The sequence below is a fragment of the Pinus tabuliformis genome, chromosome 9 (assembly GCF_031772625.1).
Source record: "Pinus tabuliformis cultivar Carrire ecotype Pingquan chromosome 9, CPIR1, whole genome shotgun sequence".
NCBI lineage: Eukaryota > Viridiplantae > Streptophyta > Pinopsida > Pinales > Pinaceae > Pinus > Pinus tabuliformis.
Genome location: NC_142307.1, coordinates 1321060087 through 1321084418, shown reverse-complemented (window position 1 = coordinate 1321084418; position 24332 = coordinate 1321060087). Strand labels below are relative to the sequence as shown.

General features: G+C 40.8%; 1 protein-coding gene across 1 annotated transcript in view; it reads left to right on the top strand.

Moving 5' to 3' along the window:
- Positions 1-24332, top strand: part of LOC149153392 (uncharacterized) — a 309398-nt gene that overhangs the window by 241650 nt on the left and 43416 nt on the right. Inside the window, exon 8 of the mRNA XM_089438778.1 lies at positions 23708-23858. Within this exon, the coding sequence (XP_089294904.1) occupies positions 23708-23858 (151 nt within the window). The remainder of the gene's footprint in view (positions 1-23707; positions 23859-24332) is intronic.

Here is a 24332-nt window from a genome sequence, read left to right as displayed (position 1 = left end):
AATGCAGATCCCAATCCACCAGCCTCAGTCTCACAGCCAGCTAGTAGGACTCCAGTTGTAGGTGCTTCCTCTGCTCAGCCACGACAGAAGCGCAGCCGCATTTGTACTCTATCTCAGCTTGCATCTGCTGCACAGCCTAGTGGTACTGGCACCACTTCTACAGTTGCAGTTGGAGACGATGATGATGAGGAGGAGCCATGGGGCCCCTTGTCTGACTCTGATGATGATGATCCAGAGATTGGTCGAGATGATCTTGGCTCCTCTGGCAGTAGCTACTAGCCTCCTTGGTTATTTGTATTTTGTTTTGACTCTTGAGTCTTTGATCATGTATGACAGACTACAGTTGACTATGTATTTAGTTTTACTATTGCCATTGGGTACACCGTACCATTTTGATATAATGGATTGGTTCATGAGCCTACTTTGATCATATGTTGTCTTCCATGTATATTATAATGTTGTGTGTTTGGAAACTTGAATGTAAATCTTTAAAAATATGTTTAAAATATTTAAAATTATGTTTTTTATAAAAAAAAAAAATATTTAATGTATTTTTTACAACGACCGAGTCATTGAAATCGAGCCGGCCGAGTCATTACCGAGTCCGAGTCCGAGTCCGAGTCGATCCTCGGCCGAGTCCGAGTCCGAGTCCGAGTTGTAAAACATTGTTCAAAACGACCTCAAATCTCCTAAGTTTTACAGGTAGGCCTCCAATCATCAATATTTTTTGCTTGCCTAAAGAAAATGAGCATGGAAAATGTGTCAAATACCAACAAGTGTGAAGCATGAAGAAAATCATATGTATCATGTTAAAAATTTCAAATTGCAAGTGAAGCTAGGGTTTTGAGTTTGCTGCCCAAGGTCATTCTTTTTCAATCCCTCATTTCCCCACATTCCCATTATCACCTCCCTTGTCATCTTCACCTAATCTCCCTAACAAAAAATCAAAAGCCCTAAAACCCTACCTATCCCTAAAATTCAATAAAATCTCCCTAAACCCTACCTCCTATCAAACCCCTGCAAACTATGATTATGTGATGGTGTATGTGTCATAATTCCTTCCCTAAATTCCCTTTTATATATATTTTCCCTAAATCCCCTCAAAAGTCCCCCTCCCTAACATCTCCCTTGTGTTTTTTGTCCCCTTGGAGCAGCATTCAAACAGTCAAAACAACAGGTCATTTGTGCAGAAGCAGCAGTACATTTTAGCCATTTTGCTCTTGAAACCATGTCAGAAACCGAAACAGACTATGAGCAAAGTGATGACCGTGAGTCAACACCGGAGGTTGAGGTGCCAAGGAGGCCTCACAGGGGTGGTAAGGGTGGTCAGCATGTGAGAGAGGAGCCCACCTCTTTGGCCTATTTGCAAGCTTGTCCACTTGCAGTCACATGTTTCCGTCATCAATCATGCTATGAATACTGCGAAAGAATTTCCCAAATTCAGCACCACAGGGAATTGGTCCGCTTGTTTGTTTCGCATTTACACAACGAGCATGTGAATCTTGCAGGGGTGGATTTTACATTGTCACCTGAGATTGTTGCTCAAGCAACAGGGATACCCAATGTTGGAGAAGAGTGGAACAAGCGCCAGCTGTTGGAAAGATTCCAGTTTGAGCCCTACATTAAACCTGTATATATGAGGCACCTGACTGGTGTATTTCCTTTCAGATTCTTGAGGGATGAGTATGCACCCTTGATGAGGCTCATCATTCGCTATTTCACCTGTGAAGGCAGATTTTCACGTTTGTATTCGTACCATATCCGATTGTTGATGCATTTCATACGGGTACGGATGATGAACATTCCTTTCTTCATGTGCCGGAATATTGAGAGGATGGTGCCCTTGGTGCAAAGAAAGAGCCCAGCACAGCAACACAGGAGCATCTACCATTATGCTTTGATCAAGATTGTGGTCATGCATCAGTTGGCCCAGCAAGGTATTCCATGGGAAGATTTCATCTCTCGAGATTTCTTCACAGTGCCACCACCCCGTGAGGTTGTTCATGAGGAGGGAGGACCTTCACAGCAGTATGACATCCCTGAGCCCAGACATGTCAGCTCCCCTCCATTGGTCACATATCAGAGAGGCCACAGGGCCTTATTTGCATCAGCTTGACGAGTATTTTCTCCACATCAGGTGGAAGGGGTCTCGCCTTCTTCATCAGCACCGCGAGTGTTATCTCCACACCAGGTGGAAGGCGCCTCGCTTCCGACAGCAGCACAGGTATCAGAGAGGGGCAAGCAGCCCATGATTGATGAGGGGCCATCAGGTGATCCAGGCATAGATGTTGTTGACCTCGATATCAGTTCTCCTAGCCTAGAGCCAAAGGAGATCATCCAGCAACTGAGGGCTGAAAATGACTCGTTGCAGCAAAGGTTGGAAATGGCAAATTGGACAATCACATATTTAGAGCAGCGCAACAAGCAATTAGAGGATGAGCACACTCTCGATGAGTTGCGAAGGATCCATGAAGACCGCAACTTGGCTCGTAAAAGACCCGGTGATTTGGTACCCATTGAGCGAGAGGCTATGTTTCTCCGGGTCAATGCTCATTTGGAGAGGTTGCTGGCCAAGGCTAACAAAGATAAGGACATGCTCCGGAACATGAAAAACCATTATTGGGCTCGAATGCACGTATGTAAGGCAAAAATGAAGGTGCTCAAAGGACGGTTGGCCAAGGCACTAAAACGAAGAAAAAGGCCCGATCCTCTCCACATCTTGGCTGAGGCTTCCTTGAAGGAGCATGGTGCTAAATGACTTACCTTCTGCACAAATTTCAAAAAATTTTGAGCATTTTTGGTCATTTGTGAATTTTATGGGCAAAAAACAGGTTTTCCTTCCCAACGCGTAGCGCGCCGCGCGCTACCCTGAAGATGGGCAACTCCTTTTCATGAAAACTTAGCATTTTTGGATTTGTCATGCAAACACACATTTGCTTAGCAATTGCCAATAAATTTCACCAAGTTTTGAGCCTCCAGAAGGTCAAAAAACATGCAAAAAATGACTTTCTGCCACTTTTTTGACACACAGGAAGCAGTCTTGGGAGATTGCAATTTTGGAGGGGCAAATAGTCACCAAATTCAGAAATTCCACTTGGGTTGGAAAGTAGACATCTAGACCTTTCCAACAAGCCCACTTTTGCCTAATTTGGACTCCGGAAAGTGCCTCAAAAGTAGGCCCAAAGGCGCGCTACGCGTTGAGATTCAGGGCACTACGCATCAGGCTATTTTCACAGAAATGCACCTGCAGCTCAGCAAAACGCAGTTTTGACTAGGTTTGACTTTTTGGAGTGGGTTTTGATCCTCCTTGATGTAAATGATGTAATTTTATGATACTTTGACACTTATTTATCTCTTCTAGAAGATTCATTCATGAAATAGGCAAAAATTTAATGAATGAATTGGTTTCCTAGCTTATAGAGGCAAGTTGTTTTGACTGCCTAGATTCGAGTGCTCAGTTTGGAATTGGTTGAAACAGCTCCTAGGATAGTGAGCTCGACTCCTAGAGGCAAGGAAAGATGTTAGATTGCCTATATTATGTACTTTCTTGGTCATTTTCATGGTTGGACTCTTGAGGGAGAAAGCTTCTATTGTATTACACATTGTATCTCTGCAATTTTGGCAAAGGAAGAAAGACCAGGGTTTTGCAGTCCTTTTTGGGATTCCTGTGGTTACATGTATTGATGGTGTGTTTCTCTTTGTACTTGTAAGTTTGTTATGTGAATCATCTTCTTACTTTTCCTTCTGCAAATTAGGCAAATGAAGTGTTAAAGTAGAATTCATGATTGCTATGCTCTGCTTTTAAGTTTGCTTAATATCAATGTTTTCATCTGTTTAAGGAGAACTCAAGGTGTTTACTTGCTCTCCTTAGCTCCTCACCAGTCATTCTTGCCCATCTGACTCTTTCAAAGGCATCAATACAGTTTCCTACCTTGCCCCAAAGAACCCCCTGCGAAAACTGTGTCCAAACCCCACACCCAAAATTGCCCTTCCCCGATTTTCCACCAAAATCCTAAAAATCTCAAATCAAACCTTTTATCAGTTTACTAGCCTAAAGTCAGTGTTCTTTATTGGTTATCTCCTCTCTTTGAAGATCTTTGCCGAGATATACCGGAGAGAGCCCTCTCCTGCCCCGTAGGGCTAGCTACGAGGCTAAGTGGTTTGATGTTGCCTTGGAGTTTACCTTTTTCAGCCTGAGGTGAAATTTCAAGCGCTAACATATTGGCGACCATACTGGGGAGAACGAATTGTTTGCCGATTGATGTGTTTATTTCATAAGGCTTAGACGGAGTCTGAAGATATGCCAGGTAGCCTTCGAAACGCTTTTGCTTTGCATAAGCGCAAGTAGATAAACGCTGCTTCAGTCGACCTCCGTGAGCTTGTGAATGTAACACTTCATTTGCATTTCACCCCAGTATATTTGCAAACTCTCAACTTTTGGATGATTAGTTAAGAGTTTTCACAGGCTGATTGGTTATTTGTTCCTTGATATCCAAACTGGCTTCCGATTCTGGTCATATATTCAAATCTCATTCATGTCCAGCTATTTTTGAGTATCTTGAAGACATTGATTTTGACGAGAGTTTTGAGTTGTCCTTGTTCAAAACCAAATCTGAAAGTGCACTTGATTCTCTAGTTCCCAACCCCGATTTTGCTGCTGCCCTTGAAATTGAGAGACACAACAAATTGGTTGACAATTTCATCCTAAGATCTCTTCAGTCAGATATTCACGCTACCAATCTTGCTGAGTTTGTTGAAACTATATCTGTTCATATTGGATCCACTATCACGGCGCATGAGCAGAGCAATCCTCCTTTTATTTCTGTTTCTCCTATAATCACTTATCCAGAATCTACAGTTGGTTCGCCCTCTACATCCCATAACACTTCTCCTCCTCATACTCCTCATACTACAGCTACACCTACTCCACCTGCTACTCCTAGACCCAATCTACCTAAAGCAATGGCTGCCCGATTTGCTCCCCTTGCTCTTCCCCAAAATCTGCATGATATGCCAGCCGATTATCAGAGTAAAATTCCCATGTTTGATGGCACTCCACAAAGTATCTCTGCTCAGCAACATATAGACAAAATGACGACTTTCTTTGATCTATATGAGATAGATGAAGAGGATGTAACTATGCGTTTGTTTGTACAAACATTTGATGGAGAAGTAAGAAAATGGTTCAGAGGTTTGACAGCTAGAAGCATACCCACCTTGGAAGCACTTCAGAGGCAGTTTCTAGATCGATGGGAAATCAGAAAGGATCCACTTCAGATTAATGCCGAGTACAACAACCTCAAGCGTAATCATGGTGAGTCCGTTCAAGATTACATAATCAGATTTAATACAGTTTACAATGCTATTCCAGATGATTTAAGGCCATCTAGAAAATCAGCACTTCTCAAATTCCCGGATGGTTTTGATCCGGAGATGGCTTATTCATTGAGAGATAGAGATCCTCCTACCTTGGAGGATATGCAGAAAATTGCTGTCAGTGTTGAGGCAAACTTGAATGATAAGAGATCAAGGATGAAGGCGGAAAAGCGAGTCACAATCAAAGAGGAAGCTTCTACATTAGATCAGCTCCTCCGTAAGGTTGAAAAGATTGAAAGAGCACTTGAACATGTTCATCTTGACAAGCCGGAGCCTCAGATTCGCAATCCAAATTTTCGAGGTCCGCAGCAGCCACAATATAGAATCAAACAACGTGAAACAAGGGCACAAGAGGCAGCAGTTTAGCAGCAAATTAAACCTCCACTTCAGCAAAATTTTGTGAGCCAAGAATCCGAGGATGAAGGTGATACGGTGGGAGAGGAAAATCACTTCTTCACTCCTGATGATCTGCCCACTTATATTACAGAAGAAGAAGAGTTGGTGAGAAACTCCATTGTCCCTCAGGATGAGCATTATATCTTGTCAAATGATGCAGCGCTTGAAGAAGAATCGGAAAAGTATCAAAGAGGGTACTTGAATGCTTTATCCGCTCAGCAGAGACAATTAAGAAACCGAGTTGTTCCCATAAATCCCATCCAAAAGAGGACAGATACTTCAGCAAAGAATGGTTCAGCTGCCCCACAGAAAAAAGGGAAAGAGATAAGCGATCCTCCAGCAGGTCAATCATCATCAGCAAGCAAGATAGATCAGCCATCAAGTACACCGAGAGATAAAGTTGAAAAAAGAGAAATTCCGGCCAAAGAAGGTGAGAAGATTTCAGCTTTCAGTTTGGAGAATGAAATTTCAAAGTTGAAAGTGTCCATTCCTTTGACGGAAATCATGAAGAACAGCACTTACCGAGGCCAAATCTCCAAGATGCTGAATTTTGATCCAATGCTAGACACGGTGAATGTAGAAGATGATCAACCGGAATTGATTTTTGGGCCCACTTTAAATGGTGAGTCTCCTGAAAGTGATGTTCCTCCATTCTACATCAGTTTGCGATTGCATGAGTATGTTTTACATAATGCCATGTTTGACTCGGGAGCTTCGCATAATTTGATGCCAAAAGCAATCATGGAAAAGCTGGGACTAGACATCACGAGGAAATATCATGATTTGTATTCGTTTGATTCCAGCCGGGTAAAATGTATTGGTTTGATCAAGGACTTGGTAGTGAGCCTAGATCAAATCCCAGCAAAGAATGTTTTGATGGATGTGGTGGTGGCGGATATTCCTCCGCGATTCGGAATGTTGCTTTCGAGATCTTGGGGAGCTAAGCTCAAAGGTACACTTCAGCTCAATTTTTCTTATGCTACAATCCTGGTCTTCGGTCAGATGAGGAAATTATATCGGGAACAAAAGATGAAATACATGATCACTAGTAAGGAAAATCCAGTTAATCATCCTGTAAATTATGTACATACAGATTTAGAGTCATTTGTTTTGTTTGCGGATGATTTTAATGAGATAGATAGTCAGTTAGTTCAAGCAGAAGATATACCAGACATTACAGAAAATTTTGGAGAAATTTTGAGAAAGGAAAGTGAAGAAAGGTCCGCTGTCATGGAGCCAACAGCTGAAATCAATGGGTAGCAAACAGAAAATGCAGAAACATCACATTTTCAGCACTTAGAAGACGATGAGGATGGTCTTTGGACCATGGATTTTGATGGCGTTGTGGGCATCGATGGTGCTGGTATAGGTGTGTGGATTCGAAGTCCATTTTCTGTCCGAAACAAAGTCCCAAGCAAGGTACGAGTATGTTCTTACAAATTGGCATTCGATTGTTCAAACAATGAGGCGGAATATGAGGCTCTCATTGCTGGCCTGAAAATCCTTCGGAAACTAAAGGCAAAGAAGATAGCAGTATATGGCGACTCCGAGTTGGTTATAAAGCAAGTGAAAGGTGAGTTCCAGGCCAAGCATCCTCGTATGCGAGCATATCGAAATGCTGTCCTAGATATCTTGAAGCTGTTTTCTGAACATACTTTGACATGTGTGCCCCGTGTCCAAAATGGTGTTGCGGATGCATTGGCTAAGGCAGCAAGCAATCTAAAAATCCCCATGAATTCCAGCAATAAGTTTGAGATTTATGTGAAGCACCATCCTACAATTCCAGACAATCAAAGATGTTGGCAAGTTTTCCAAGATGACGAAGAAATCAAGGATTTTCTGCAAGTTGAAGGTGAGTTCAAAGACATCTCCATAGACACAGAACCTGAGGAAGTAAATCAAATGGATGTATTGCAACTTAAAGATAATTTCATTCCTAAAGGATTAATTCCTTTGGAGAGGAGCTGTTCGATCAAGATGACGTGGCCCGCAAACCAACTTTGAGGCCAATGGAAGAAGGTGTTGAAGAAGTGAATGTCGGAACAGCTGAAAATCCAAAGATGGTGAAACTATTGAAAGCATTGTCGCCAAAGGTAAAGAAAGAATATATCAGATTGTTGTCTTCGTTTTCTAATGTTTTTGCATGGGATTATTCAGATTTGAAAACTTATGACACAAGTATCATTCAGCATACCATTCCCATAAAGCCAAATCAAAAGCCTTTCCGACAAAAGTTGAGAAGAATTAATCCTAAGTTGCTGCCATTGATCGAGAAGGAAGTTAACAGGTTGTACAAGTCTGGAATTATAGTGCCAATCAGATTTTCCGACTGGAATTCCAACTTGGTGCCCGTGAGAAAGAAGACCGGTGAGATCCGCTTGTGTATAGACTTCAGAAATCTGAATAAGGTGTCGCTAAAGGACAATTATCCGCTGCCCAAGATGGATCATATATTGCAGCAGGTAGTTGGGGCATCAAGGATGTCGCTACTTGATGGTTATTCCGGGTATAATCAGATTTTGGTGCATGAGGATGACCGCGACAAGACTGCATTCACTACTCCATGGGGGACATTTCATTATGCCAAGATGCCGTTTGGATTGAAAAATGCAGGTGCTACCTTTCAGCGGGCGATGGACATGGCCTTTGCTAATGAGAAGGATGTCTTTTTGGTCGTTTATCTTGATGATTTAACTGTGTTTTCTAAATCTGATGAAGAACATTTGTATCATTTAACAATGGTGTTTCAAAAGTGCAGAAAATATGGTATCTCATTGAATCCAAAGAAGAGCCTTTTCGCTATGAGTGAAGGCAAGCTGTTGGGCCACATCATTTCCAAAGATGGCATTCGTATAGATCCTGCACGTGTGGAAGCTATTCAGCAATTAGAGCAGCCCCAAAACAAGAAGGAGATTCAGTCCTTTAATGGCAAGTTGAATTTTCTGCGTCGCTTTATTCCGAATCTTGCCGAACACCTCAGAGAAATCACTAGCATGCTAAAAAAGGACAGCCAGCTTAAATGGACCGAAGAGGCGGTAAAGTCTTTCAATTTGGTAAAGTTAATTTTATCATCAGCCCCAACTCTAATCAGTCCGGATTATACACAAGATTTTATTTTATTTTCATTTGCTTCTGAGCATACATTGGCAGCTGTGCTGATGCAAAAGAGAGATGGAGTTGAGAAGCCCATTGCTTTTTTCAGTCGTATTATAAGGGACGGAGCGCTGAAGTATAATATCATTGAAAAACAAGCATTGGCGCTGGTAAAAGCCTTGAAAGATTTCCGTGTGTACATACTGAATTCCCACATTTTGGCATATGTTCCTAACGCGGCTGTTAAAGATGTTTTGGTACAAGTGGAATTGGAAGGAAGGCGGGGTAAGTGGATTGCTGCACTATTAGAATATGATGTGGAAATTAAGCCTACCAAGCTGATTAAGGGTCAAGGTCTCGCTAAATTGATGGCTGAAACAAATCTCCATGTCCTAGACATTAATTTGATAGCTGCCCTATCCGATGAAGACGAGGAGAATTCAACACTACAGGTATCTGACATCTTTATTTCTTCTCCTTGGTATGCTGATATTGTATATGTACTTCAAAATTTGTCTTCACCTCCCGGGATGCCTCGAAACAAAGCTAGGACATTGAAATTAAAGGCTGCCAAATTTTGCATCATAAAATCTGCACTATATTGGAAAGACCCCGGTGGAATATTGCTGAATTGTTTGGTCGAGGAGGAAGCTAAGAGAGTTGTAGAGGATTTTCACAAAGGTGACTGTGGGGGCCACTTGTTTTGGAAGACCACGTCAAACAAGATCCTAAGGGCAGGTTTTTATTGGCCTTCATTGTTTTCAGATGTATATAAAGCAGTCAAGAGTTGTCATGAATGTCAAATTTTTCAAAGAAAGCAGAAATTACAGCCATTGCCTCTCAAGCCCATTGAAGTCAGCGCACCATTTCAGCAGTGGGGCTTGGATTTCATCGGCGAAATTCATCCAGCATCTTCCAGATAGCATCGATGGATATTGACAGCCACCGATTACTTCACGAAATGGATTGAAGCCATTCCCACCCGGCAGGCCACGGACTTGGTAATTATTTCTTTCCTTGAAAATAACATATTGTCACGTTTCAGCTGTCCACATAAGTTGATTACAGATAATGCAGCAACGTTTAAATCGAAGAAGATGGTTGATTTTTGCTACAAATATAATATCAGTTTGGGGCATTCGACCGCCTATCATCCGCAAGGAAATGGGCTGGCTGAATCTTCGAATAAATCATTGGTAAACATCATAAAGAAATTGCTGGAAATCAATAAGAAGAGCTGGCACAAAAAGTTAGTAAATGCATTATGGGCTGATCGTGTAAGTCAGAAAAAGTCAATTGGTATGTCACCTTTTGAACTGGTGTACGGGACAGATGCAGTGTTTCCTACTTCACTTAGTATTCCGGTAGCAAAGTTGCTTCAAGAAGCTGGTGGTGAGGAGGATCCCATGCAAAGGCGGATTGGTCAAATGATTCATTTACAGCAGACATGGGAGGAGGTTCTTCACAATACTCTCAAGTTGCAAGAGCGCATAAAGAAAATCTATGACAGGAAAGCAAAACCGGATGATTTCCAAATAGATGATGTGGTTTTGAGGTGGGATGCCCGAAATGAAGACAAAGGGAAACATGGAAAGTTTGACAACCTATGGAAAGGTCCCTACAAAATTGCAGCATACCGTGGTCCAAATGCCTTTCTTCTCAAAGAAATGAACGGTGATGATTGTCTCGGAGGGTCGGTCAATGGTCGACTGCTCAAAAGGTACCATGTCTGAGCATTTTCTGCTTTAGTCATTATCATTGTAATTACCATTTTAGTTTGATTCCACTGCAAGTGTGAACTGATCTTTCATCTTTAGTTTGGGGCCCGCGGTGAAGGCTATAATTCTGAAGACGAAGATTAGTTGGTGTGAGTTTGTCATGTTGTTTGTATCAGTCCATTTTCTGTTTAAAGTTGAAGTTAGTTTGGGTCAAAGTTGGTCTAATTTTCAGTCAGTTGTCAAGTCAATAAAGCTGTCCCAGTTTGGGTCAAATATGTAATTAATGACTCCATTGCCCAATGATTGAAAGGCATTGGTCTGCTCTCCCAGAGGTCTAAGGTTCTTGGCACCTCCAAGGAGCTACCATCCCCATTGGAGCCAATGTTAGAGTCGGTCTAGTAGCCTTCCATCAGCGATCAAAGCTCTTTGCATTTGCATAAGTAGGTGTCTCATCAGTGTCATCTTATTGCATTCCATTAGGCATGCCATAACCGTTATGGAGGAGCTTGTGTCTTTTATTCCCCTCTTGGCACTGCTGGATTAAGTTTGTTTCAGTCAATAAATTCTTTACAGGGTCATTGGTTTTGTCTTGAAGTCAAAGTCCTAGGTCTAGGGTTTAGTTCAATTTTGTCTTTTAAGGTCATGTCTTTTAAGGTCAATAAGTGCCCAGTAGGCCAGAGGGATGTCCATCAAAGCATCACTTCAGATGATTTCATATTGTATAGCTAATTTTTACCTTGAGTTCAAAAACCCTGTTTTTGAAAGCAAGGTCATTTTCTCATTTTTGTAAAAAATTTTGTAAAAAGTTCAAATTCTCCAGAAGTCGGCATGCGGCCTTGGTCTCCTTTGCCAAGACTCCTCAGAAGCTATCCCTGCAAAAATTTTCAAGAAAAAGCAGCCAATTTCATGACAAAAAAGGAAACCACAAGTCAGCAGCAATTAGTTTTAAAAAGTGTCATTGCATAAACATTATAAAGTGGGTTTGAGGGGAAATTAATTTAAATCAAGCTTATAAAAGCCCCTCTCTCCTCATTTTGCAATTCATTTGCCTCCAAGACTCCAAGAGCAAGTGTGAAAGGCGATTTAGTGTGAAATTGGGCGAATTGAGCGACAGCACCTGCGCGCTACGCATCAGGGCCTGCGCGCTACGCCTCAGGGCACACTCTGCAGTGGAAGAATTGGTCGGGCGCTACGTGTTGGGCGCGCGCTACGCGTCAGGACCCGCGCGCTACGCGTTGGGTTTTCACCTACAGAAACCGCCAGTGAAGCTTCAAAACGACCTCAAATCTCCTAAGTTTTACAGGTAGGCCTCCAATCATCAATATTTTTTGCTTGCCTAAAGAAAATGAGCATGGAAAATGTGTCAAATACCAGCAAGTGTGAAGCATGAAGAAAATCATATGTATCATGTTAAAAATTTCAAATTGCAAGTGAAGCTAGGGTTTTGAGTTTGCTGCCCAAGGTCATTCTTTTTCAATCCCTCATTTCCCCACATTCCCATTATCACCTCCCTTGTCATCTTCACCTAATCTCCCTAACAAAAAATCAAAAGCCCTAAAACCCTACCTATCCCTAAAATTCAATAAAATCTCCCTAAACCCTACCTCCTATCAAACCCCTACAAACTATGATTATGTGATGGTGTATGTGTCATAATTCCTTCCCTAAATTCCCTTTTATATATATTTTCCCTAAATCCCCTCAAAAGTCCCCCTTCCTAACATCTCCCTTGTGTTTTTTGTCCCCTTGGAGCAACATTCAAACAGTCAAAACAGCAGGTCATTTATGCAGAAGCAGCAGTACATTTAAGCCATTTTGCTCTTGAAACCATGTCAGAAACCGAAACAGACTATGAGCAAAGTGATGACCGTGAGTCAACACCGGAGGTTGAGGTGCCAAGGAGGCCTCACAGGGGTGGTAAGGGTGGTCAGCATGTGAGAGAGGAGCCCACCTCTTTGGCCTATTTGCAAGCTTGTCCACTTGCAGTCACATGTTTCCGTCATCAATCATGCTATGAATACTGCGAAAGAATTTCCCAAATTCAGCACCACAGGGAATTGGTCCGCTTGTTTGTTTCGCATTTACACAACGGGCATGTGAATCTTGCAGGGGTGGATTTTACATTGTCACCTGAGATTGTTGCTCAAGCAACAGGGATACCCAATGTTGGAGAAGAGTGGAACAAGCGCCAGCTGTTGGACAGATTCCAGTTTGAGCCCTACATTAAACCTGTATATATGAGGCACCTGACTGGTGTATTTCCTTTCAGATTCTTGAGGGATGAGTATGCACCCTTGATGAGGCTCATCATTCGCTATTTCACCTGTGAAGGCAGATTTTCACGTTTGTATTCGTACCATATCCGATTGTTGATGCATTTCACACGGGTACGGATGATGAACATTCCTTTCTTCATGTGCCGGAATATTGAGAGGATGGTGCCCTTGGTGCAAAGAAAGAGCCCAGCACAGCAACACAGGAGCATCTACCATTATGCTTTGATCAAGATTGTGGTCATGCATCAGTTGGACCAGCAAGGTATTCCATGGGAAGATTTCATCTCTCGAGATTTCTTCACAGTGCCACCACCCCCTGAGGTTGTTCATGAGGAGGGAGGACCTTCACAGCAGTATGACATCCCTGAGCCCAGACATGTCAGCTCCCCTCCATTGGTCACATATCAGAGAGGCCACAGGGCCTTATTTGCATCAGCTCGGCGAGTATTTTCTCCACATCAGGTGGAAGGGGTCTCGCCTTCTTCATCAGCACCGCGAGTGTTATCTCCACACCAGGTGGAAGGGGCATCGCTTCCGACAGCAGCACAGGTATCAGAGAGGGGCAAGCAGCCCATGATTGATGAGGGGCCATCAGGTGATCCAGGCATAGATGTTGTTGACCTCGATATCAGTTCTCCTAGCCTAGAGCCAAAGGAGATCATCCAGCAACTGAGGGCTAAAAATGACTCGTTGCAGCAAAGGTTGGAAATGGCAAATTGGACAATCACATATTTAGAGTAGCGCAACAAGCAATTAGAGGATGAGCACACTCTCGATGAGTTGCGAAGGATCCATGAAGACCGCAACTTGGCTCGTAAGAGACCCGGTGATTTGGTACCCATTGAGCGAGAGGCTATGCTTCTCCGGGTCAATGCTCATTTGGAGAGGTTGCTGGCCAAGGCTAACAAAGATAAGGACATGCTCCGGAACATGAAAAACCATTATTGGGATCGAATGCACGTATGTAAGGCTAAAATGAAGGTGCTCAAAGGACGGTTGGCCAAGGCACTAAAACGAAGAAAAAGGCCCGATCCCCTCCACATCTTGGCTGAGGCTTCCTTGAAGGAGCATGGTGCTAAATGACTTACCTTCTGCACAAATTTCAAAAAATTTTGAGCATTTTTGGTCATTTGTGAATTTTATGGGCAAAAAACAGGTTTTCCTTCCGAACGTGTAGCGCGCCGTGCGCTACCCTGAAGATGGGCAACTCCTTTTCATGAAAACTTAGCATTTTTGGATTTGTCATGCAAAAACACATTCGCTCAGCAATTGCCAAGAAATTTCACCAAGTTTTGAGCCTCCAGAAGGTCAAAAAACATGCAAAAAATGACTTTCTGCCACTTTTTTGACACACAGGAAGCAGTCTTGGGAGATTGCAATTTTGGAGGGGCAAATGGTCACCAAATTCAGAAATTCCACTTGGGTTGGAAAGTAGACATCTAGACCTTTCCAACAAGCCCACTTTTGCCTCATTTGGACTCCTGGAAGTGCCTCAAAATCAAGCCCAAAGGCGCGCCACGCGTTGAGATTCAGGGCGCTACGCATCAGGCTATTTTCACAGAAATGCACCTACAGCTCAGCAAAACGCAGTTTTGACTAGGTTTGACTTTTTGGAGTGGGTTTTGATCCTCCTTGATGTAAATGATGTAATTTTATGATACTTTGACACTTATTTATCTCTTCTAGAAGATTCATTCATGAAATAGACAAAAAATTAATGAATGAATTGGTTTCTTAGCTTATAGAGGCAAGTTGTTTTGACTGCCTAGATTCTAGTGCTCAGTTTGGAATTGGTTGAAACAGCTCCTAGGATAGTGAGCTCGACTCCTAGAGGCAAGGAAAGATGTTAGATTGCCTATATTATGTACTTTCTTGGTCATTTTCATGGTTGGACTCTTGAGGGAGAAAGCTTCTATTGTATTACACATTGTATCTCTGCAATTTTGGCAAAGGAGGAAAGACCAGGGTTTTGCAGTCCTTTTTGGGATTCTTGTGGTTACATGTATTGATGGTGTGTTTCTCTTTGTACTTGTAAGTTTGTTATGTGAATCATCTTCTTACTTTTCCTTCTGCAAATTAGGCAAATGAAGTGTTAAAGTAGAATTCATGATTGCCATGCTCTGCTTTTAAGTTTGCTTAATATCAATGTTTTCATCTGTTTAAGGAGAACTCAAGGTGTTTACTTGCTCTCCTTAGCTCCTCACCAGTCATTCTTGCCCATCTGACTCTTTCAAAGGCATCAATACAGTCTCCTACCTTGCCCCAAAGAACCCCCTGCGAAAACTGTGTCCAAACCCCACACCCAAAATTGCCCTTCCCCGATTTTCCACCAAAATCCTAAAAATCTCAAATCAAACCTTTTATCAGTTTACTAGCCTAAAATCAGTGTTCTTTATTGGTTATCTCCGCCCTTTGAAGATCTTTGCCGAGATATACCGGAGAGAGCCCTCCCCTGCCTCGTAGGGCTAGCTACGAGGCTAAGTGGTTTGATGTTGCCTTGGAGTTTACCTTTTTCAGCTTGAGGTGAAATTTCAAGCGCTAACAGGATGTATGTTGGGTATCCATAGGGGAGGGTGAACCACTCACCCTGTTCTTATATAGTGTACTCCATAGAGGAAGGTGAACCACTCATCCTGTGCTCATATAGCTCCAAGAAGTACCCCAGGCCCTCAGGAGCTCCTAGAGCACAATGTCCAACTCAAGCAGGACCATCATGGGAGGGTCTTTCCATGACTCCAAGTCTCTCTTTGAAGACTAAGAACTTGGCCTTTCCCAAAGGCTTTGTAAGGATGTCAACAACGTGTTCATTCATCCTGGTGTGTTGGAGCCTTATTGCTCCCCGTTGTACCATACCTCAAATAAAGTGGTACCTAACATCAATATGCTTGGATCAGTCGTGAAACACGGGATTATCTAAAAGGTGAATCCCACTTTGATTATCGTAATAAATGACGATAGTATCCAGCATGTGCTCAAATAACTCATTGAAGAGCTTCCTCAACCTAATGGCTTCACAACAAGCCATACTAGTAGCAATATATTTAGCCTCAGCGATGCTTAGTGCAACAAACTTTTGTTTCCAGCTCATCCATGAAATTGAAGCGGATCCCAAAGAGAAGCAACACCCGAATGTGCTTTTTCTATCCACCACACTGCTAGCCCAGTTGGCATCATTGTATCCATGTAATCTCAAATCCCTAGCCATGTACCTTAATCCATGGTTAATAGTACCATGAAGATATCTCAAAAGATTGTCTGCAACAACCCAATGTATATTATGAGGCTCAACCATAAACTGACTCAATGTATTAACAACAAAGCATATGTCTGGTTGTGTGTTCACCAAGAACATCAAAGTTCCCACAAGTTGTCTATATTTAGTAGGATTTGCCAAATCCAGACCAGCAACACTTCCACATAGCTTCTTGAAATTTAGTTCTATCGGTGTAGTCACTGACTTGCATTCCACCATGACACATCTTTCTAACAACTTCACAATATATTTTCCTTGAGAAAGGAAAATCTCACCTGGATTTTGCCAGACCTCCAAGCCTAGAAAGTATTGCATCAATCCTAGGTCCTTCAACTCGAATTCAGAAGTCAACTCCCTCTTTCATGGATAAATGAGAGGGTCTGCACCAATCAGAAATAGATCATCAACATATAAGACCAAAATAAGTGGCATGTTCTTTTCAACCTTGAAGTATAAGTTTGGATCAACATAGCTCCTTGTAAATCCCAACTTCATGAGATAGCTATCAATCCTCTCATACCAAGCCCTAGGGGCTTGCTTTAACCCATAGAGGGATTTCTTCAACCTGCATATATGTGTCCTTCTATCTTGCTCTTCCAATCCTTGAGGTTGTTCCAAGTAGACTTCTTTAAATGAGCCATGTAAGAATGCGGTCTTGACATCCATTGATGTAGGCTCCATCCTTGATTTGTAGCAAGAGCAATTATGGATCATATAGTGGTGTATCGAGAAATTGGTGCAAATATCTCATCATAGTCAACTCCTTCCTTTTGAGAAAAGCCATGAGCCATGAACCTTGCCTTATATTTTTCAGCACTTCCATCGGCTCCATGTTTAATCTTGTAGATCCATATTGAAGTGACCATGACCTTGTCATTGGGTTTAGGCACCACTTCCCGGACATTGTTCTTCATGATTGATTCATATTCCTCAGCCATAACATCTTTCCATCCCTAGTGCTTCATAGCTTCTTCGAAAGTCCAAGGTTTGGTTTGAATGATAGTACTCATGGCAGCCAAGTATCCTTGATAGCTGGTGGGCTTCTTACTTTCCCGAAATGTCCCTCTAGGAGCAACATGATTTTCAACATCTTGAAGTGTGTCCCAGAGCCATAGTGGTCTTTTCTTTGAGGTAGAGGTATCATGAGGAGATGGATCAAGTGGATCGATCGAGCCATCAACATCGGGCATGGGTTCATTCGTCGAAGGTTCTTCTTGACTTTTAGTAGCATCATCACCCTTCGTTGTGATAGGGAGATCTCTAGTTTTTCCGAGGGAAGTGTCTTCATCAAAAGTAACATCTCTACTCACTTCCACATCCCATTGATCAAGTACATAAATTCGATATGCCTTTGAATCTTCATTATATCCAACAAATACACCTTTCTTCCCGTTGGCTTCCAATTTGTTCCTTCTCTATTTTGGTACGTGAAAATATATAGGACAACCAAAGATTCTAAAATGAGCAACATCAGGTTTCTTACCAGTGAAGACTTCTTTTTGTGTCTTGAAATCCAAGCTTTGATGGGGGCTCTTATTTTGAACATACATAGCAGTGTTCGCAACTTCTCCCTATAAAAAACTTCAATAGATCTTGATCATAAATCATGGCATGGATGGCTTCCATAATAGTTCGATTCTTTATCTCGACAACTCCATTTTGTTGTGGATTATATGGTACGTTTATCTCCCTCTTAATATCTACTTCTCTGCAAAAGTCATTGAATTCATTAGATTCATACTTGGTTCCATTATTGGTTCTTAATGTCTTGATCTTCTTTCCTTTATGATTTTCCACCAAAGCTTTGAAAGAACGAAACCATCTAAATACTTCATCCTTCTTCTTTAGGAAATAAATCCAATTCTCGCGGGAGAAGTCATCCACAAATCTCACATAGTATAAGTATCCTCCCAATGAAGTCACAGACAAAGGACCATCCATGTTAGAATGGACCAATTGAAGAATATCAAATGTCTCGCTCTCATTAGAAGGGAATGGTCCCTTTGTATGTTTTCCAGCTGCACAACATTGACAAACTCCTTCATGATTCATATGAAACTTGGACATCCCTGTAACCATCTTCCTTATGCCAGATAAGGTTTTGTAATGTAAGTGAGCAAATCTCCGATGCCATAGCTCACATTGAATAGAGGTGTAATTTGCTGAAGCTCCAAAAGGATTTCCCCCAACTTGATAAAGACCATCAACCCTAAACCCAAGAGTAAAAGCATCTTTAAAGTTCTTATTCCATGCACGTACCTTTCCATCAATGAACACTACCTTGAAACCTTTGTCTTCCATTACAGAAATAAACACCAAATTCTTCTTCAAATCGGGCACATACAAAACATCTTGAAGATGAATGGTTTGACCATAGTTCAAGTGAAGAGTAACAATTCCTATCCCTTTCACATAGTAGGTGGCATTATCTCTAAGAATAATAGTTAGATTAGTCTTCCTCTCAACTAAATTTGAGAGAACCTCCTTATATCTAGTGAAATGCCTTGAGGCCCCACTATCAATTAACCAATGATCCAAGGTGTCCGGAGGAGAGGTAGTAGACAAAGCAAAATTGAGATAATATTCATCTTGTTTTTCAACAACATTATTTTCATCATACCTTGCCTTTCTTGTCGTCTTGGGAGGTCGATTATTTCCTTCTAGAGTAGTAGGAGCATTTCTTTTTCCTTTGTTGTTAGACCTATTATTTCTTTTATTATTGTTGTTGTCCCTTGGAGGATTTTTCATTTTAGGACATTCTCTAGCATAATGGCCAAACTTGTCGCAATTGTCACATCATCCTTTTCCTTTTCCCTTCAATCCCTTCTTAGATCCATGACCTTGCTTTCTTCAATTAGATGGACCAACATCATTTTTCCTTCTAGCATGTGTAGAGAAAGCAATAGGTTCACTTCCATTGAAAGACTTATCTCTCTCCATCATCCTTATTTCCTCTTGAGTGCATCTAGGCAATAGCTCATCAAAACTAGGTATCTTGTCGTTGTTGAGAATGGTGGTGACAAATGTTTCCCACGACCTTGAAAGACCTCCAAGAGCAATGAGGGTGAGTTCCTTGTCAGTAGTAACTTCTCTAATAGATAGCAAATCATTCTTTACTTGAGTTATTCTCATGAAGTAAGCTTGTATAGACTCCCCTTTGTCCATCTTGATATCCCTCAACTTGTTCTTGAGAAAGAGAATTTGATTTGCATTGTTGACTTTGAACATCCCAATCAACTTATCATACATTTCCTTTGAAGTTCCCAAATCAGAAATATAAGAGATTAAATGCTTTTGAATGGAGTCAACTAAGATTTTCTTAGCTTTGACCTCACCTTTTCTATACTTCGTTCTAGCAACAACAGGTGCATTTGAAGGAGGCTCCACCACTTTCCCTTGCACATAATCCAACACTTCATGTTCCTCCAAGGTCAAATCAAGAGTCATCTTCTAGGCATGATAATCTGATTTGTCATTGAGCTTATCCTCAATCTTGAAATAAGAGGTAGCAGCCATGGAGACTTGTCCAACGATCTTTGTTCGACAGTAACAAGTATTCCAACAGTGATTGCTTCCTTCTTCCTTGGACTTTGTTTTCACCTCAACTCTGATACCATGTTAATTTTTATGGTATATTCTATGCTTGCAACAATTACTTCAATCTCGTATTAGCCTAATAGCAATTCCACGTCAAATTCCAATAGCAATCACAATAGATTTCAATAACAATAACTAGGCATTAACTTTAGATCATTATTGACGGTAATTGTAGATAGAACACCATCAACAATATGCACAAGAAGACAAGCCAAGAAAATGAACATAGAGATTTAGGCGAATGCCAGGGCAAAACCCCAGAAGGGGGAAAGCCCAGCCAATCCTTCTTATTGATTAATATCAAATGTTTAGCAGAGAGAGAAGATCCAATTTAGTACAATAGTCAAAGTCAAAGTATTGACTTATCCAATAAAGTTGACCAACGAATTATATGAATCTTAATCTGATCCAATATAATCTTGGTCAACAATTTGCAATAAACATCAATCAATGTGGTCTAACCAGTCCATTCAACGGTAGTCAAAACAACCTCCAATGAATTTGGTCAATGTAGCAAGGAACTCAATGTTAATAGAAGATCAAAGTCAACCCAAAACAAAGATGAAAAACTAGTCAAATTTTGTCAATGTTCTGCGGTCAATGTATGTAATTCTACCTATGGTTAATGCCAGTCAAACAACCCAAATTACGTTGTTTTTGTGCCTAGAAATGTGATCTCACCAGACAAAGATATGCCCAAAAGATCGAAGTCAAAATCTGCTTAGAAAGTCAAAGTCAACACTGGTCAACGTTGGTCAAAGTTGGAGACAGTTCAGATTTTCGTCCACCTGTAATTTCATCCTCCTTCTTCCTCACACATGTGAAGAAACTCTTGTCATTTTCAGAGCTATTGAACCCAAGAAGTTAAGGGAAAAGTTTGATGATGAGATGCCAAAATGAGGAGGCCTTATGGTGTATTTATAACTATGTTTCCAGGAAATGTGGGTTCAGGTACGGGTACGGGGATGGGACTGGGACGTCATTTTTTGAAAAAGGGTGCATGGGTTCGTCGGGGGTATATTATAATTTATATATGTAATATATAAATATTATATTTTATAAATTATAATATATATGAATTTGTATATTTTTCAACTTTAAACAAGAAAACTAAAATATTTATGATTTGAATTTTAAATATTTAAACATGCACATCATTGAACATTCAACATTCACAATGAAATTTCAAAATTTCTAGTTTGATATCAAGTCCAAATTGGATTTTACATATTAATAAGAATCATGATATATGTCCATTGTCATACTACATTCAAAATTTGCCTTAAGGCATCTCCAAACGAAAACTAGGAAATTTTAAAATACTAAAATAAAAATAGCTAATAGTGAACAATGGCTTCCTCAATCCATGTCATTCAGATCTTCAGTTAGCATGCTCTCCAGGTAGGAATCACTCTCATCTTGAGGTTGCTGCTCATCCATAGCAACTGGAGGTAGCTCAACAAGGTCATCTGGTTGTATCTCCTTGTCCACACACATAGCATCATCTGTGTATTGGTCCCATCTCTTGAAAGGACCCTCCTTATACCCAGGGTCTTTTCGAGATATGAGATAAAGTGCGCTATGAATGTACACTAAGTTCTTTGCCTTTTTTGAGCCCAACCTATTTCTCTTTACTGAATGGATAAAGGCATAAGTACTCCAATTCCTCTCACAAGATGAAGAACTAGCTACTTGGAATATTAGGGGAAGCCCATTAAATTAATTAAAAATTTAAAAATAAAAACTGAAATGTACCCCTAAGAACCCAATTTTGGGGTTCCAAGTACCCATCATTAGGGTTCTCCGTACCCGTCAAGACAAAAGAACCCAAATTGTTTTAACGGAGAACCCAGTTCTTCATAGAAGAACCCGGTTCTTATGGGTTCTTCTCAGAAGCACCTGTACCCGAATCCGGTACTTGGGGACGAGAACCCCACCCCTGGGTTTGGGAACCTGTGCAACATAGATTTATAGTGATCAATAAGGGGTCAAGGGTCATGACCTTTCACCAATGGGGCTGACTTGTAGATGACGAATGAGGCCGAATTAAAGAAAGGGGATTGGCATGTATGCAATAGTTCTAATTTTTGAGGTGAAGAAGAATGCCATCAAGGGTAGTCTAATGGAGTGATGAGCCATCAAAGGAGGGGCTTCTAGGAAGGGGAATTTTCCCCTAGTTGCACTCTTTAACAATTCTCTATAAATTTTGATGCCCTAGTTGTTGCATCAAGAGGGAACCCTAGAAGCTAATCCTTCAACTTAGGGATTCTTTTAAGGCAAATTTCTTTAGTACTGGGTTAAGTAAATCACACATTGCCTTTTCTCTCACCTACCTTGACCTTGGATGTGGATGCACATATATCTCGTGCCAAGTCTCAACCCTAGTTCTTGTGTAGTTTATTTCAAAGGAGTTTTTCATGGAAAGTCTTACTAGCTTCTCCCAAAGCTTGCACCTTGGTTGAATTTTTCCATTGAATGAGCTACCTTGCCTCACTTTAAACCTATGACAAAGACATTTATCACAAGCGAGTAATACTAGGACTCCTCTTGTTGGTGAAAATCTGAGAAGAGTAGGGGATTTGGGTTGTGGTGACAATGGGCCTTTGTCCCAAGTGTTATTGTGCCCTCTAGCTTTTGCCTCTTCACAATGCCTACTAGTTTGTGTAGCAACAATTCCAAGGAATAGTCAAATGTGGCACCTCATTTAACTTGACTCTAGCTACGTGTTAGTGTTGTGGTCATTGACCACAAAAAATAAAGGAACACAAAGTGTGTCCAAGCAAGCAAGAGCTCTGTTAATCGAGCCCCATTCAGCTCTCACAGGGAGTAAAGAATCATCAACAATGTGGTTATTAACCATCTTCAAACCATTCAAAAGTTGAATGCCTTGAATTTTCTCTTCAATATGCATAGACTGCAACAAATAGCTAGAATAGCGATCTTCAAAACATATAGATAAGGATCCATGGGACAGCCTTGATGAATGGATTGATGCAACAAGATCCAAAGGGACAAGACATCATTGATTGTGAGAAAAGAAGAAGCATTTGTGAAGAGGGTTTTCAACATAATTGCACAACGTGTGCCAAAACCCATAAAAGTTAGCTTCTTGGAAGTGAACTAGTGCACCCAATCATGTTTCTTGTCAATGTTAATTTGAGGACAAGGGATTGTTGGCTAGTCTTCTAGCCCACTCCATAGCCTCCCACTCCATGATGTCAAGGATAAATCTCCTTTGTAGAAAACCAATCTGCTCATGTCACACCACATGCCTCGCATCCTAGCAGCAATTAACATAACTAATTTTCTTTTCCTTCTAGCTCCGGGATACTTTGTCATCCATAGTGCATAAAATATAAGAAACCAAAGTACATGGCATATCTCATGCATGAGAGGCAATTAAAGTACAAAAATATAATAGATTATGACAAATATGCAAGTTACATGTGGATGGGGGGCGGCGGTAAAATTTCTCTCTTACTTTCCATTGAACATTTGTTTATATTACTTGCCTGTCAGTTTCATTTAGTTGTATATAACTTGTTTTTCTGGAAAAAAATAATGGCTCCTATAGGTTTTGCCTATGATTCTATAGTTTGGCATGATGGCTAGCTTTGTTGGTCCATCTCTATGACAACCTTAAAGCAAATATTGCTTTCGGAAAAAGCATTATTTTCCTTCAATTTGTTATCTTTCTTTGTTGTGATGTACACAACAATTTCCAATAAGGAAAAGGTACTAGTTGAGTTGATTTTCACCCTTCCAATGAACCAATTGTTTGAATTATATATTCCCACCCTTTAACAAAATTTTGTTGTGTTCTTTTGAATACTATTTTCCATTGCTACCATTTTTTTCATAGGATTTCTTAAACATTATTGATTGGTTTCCTCTCTCTTTTTCCTCCTGATTTTCATTATCGTATTATTGCTTGATTTCTTTTGTAGTTTATAATTTGTTTAGTTTCATATTGAATTTTTGTTTTTCAATGGTTGTAGGTATGTTGTTGCGAAAGATGCTGAGAACAATGTCATATTTGTTTCAAGGAATTATTTTTCTCTTGACAAGAAGAGGCGCTCATTTCATGTTAGCTCATTAAAATGGATTTTAGGTGTTACTCCAGAGGATCTTGAAAATCTACAATGCAAGGTATCCATTATTTAATATGGTTTGTGCTCACCTACATTGCAAGGTATTCATTATTTAATATGGTTTGTACTCACCTAGATGAAAAACTTCAACCATTCACTTTCATCAATAGTACATCAGAATATTCCAACAAGATTCCAAAATCTGGCCACAATATATCCAAGTCAAAACCAGTCAACAAGGAGAGAGAAAAAATCAATTCTGGTCAAAGTCTGATCTGCAACAAAATGGCTGAATTTCGGCCTGTGAAAGACAGTCAAACCTCAGTCAATGAACCTCTGAAATCTTCTGTCAAAATCACAGGTTTGACCTGTGGTCAACGGCCCAGAAACAAGTCAAAGTCTCAGTCAAATAGAGTCAACAGATCCCTGGAATATTTGGCCTCTAAAATAGTCAAAGGGCTTGGTCAAACAGAAGCAACTCTTTCCAAGTCAACACTGGTCAAACAGAAGAAGATAGGCTGGTCAATGCAGA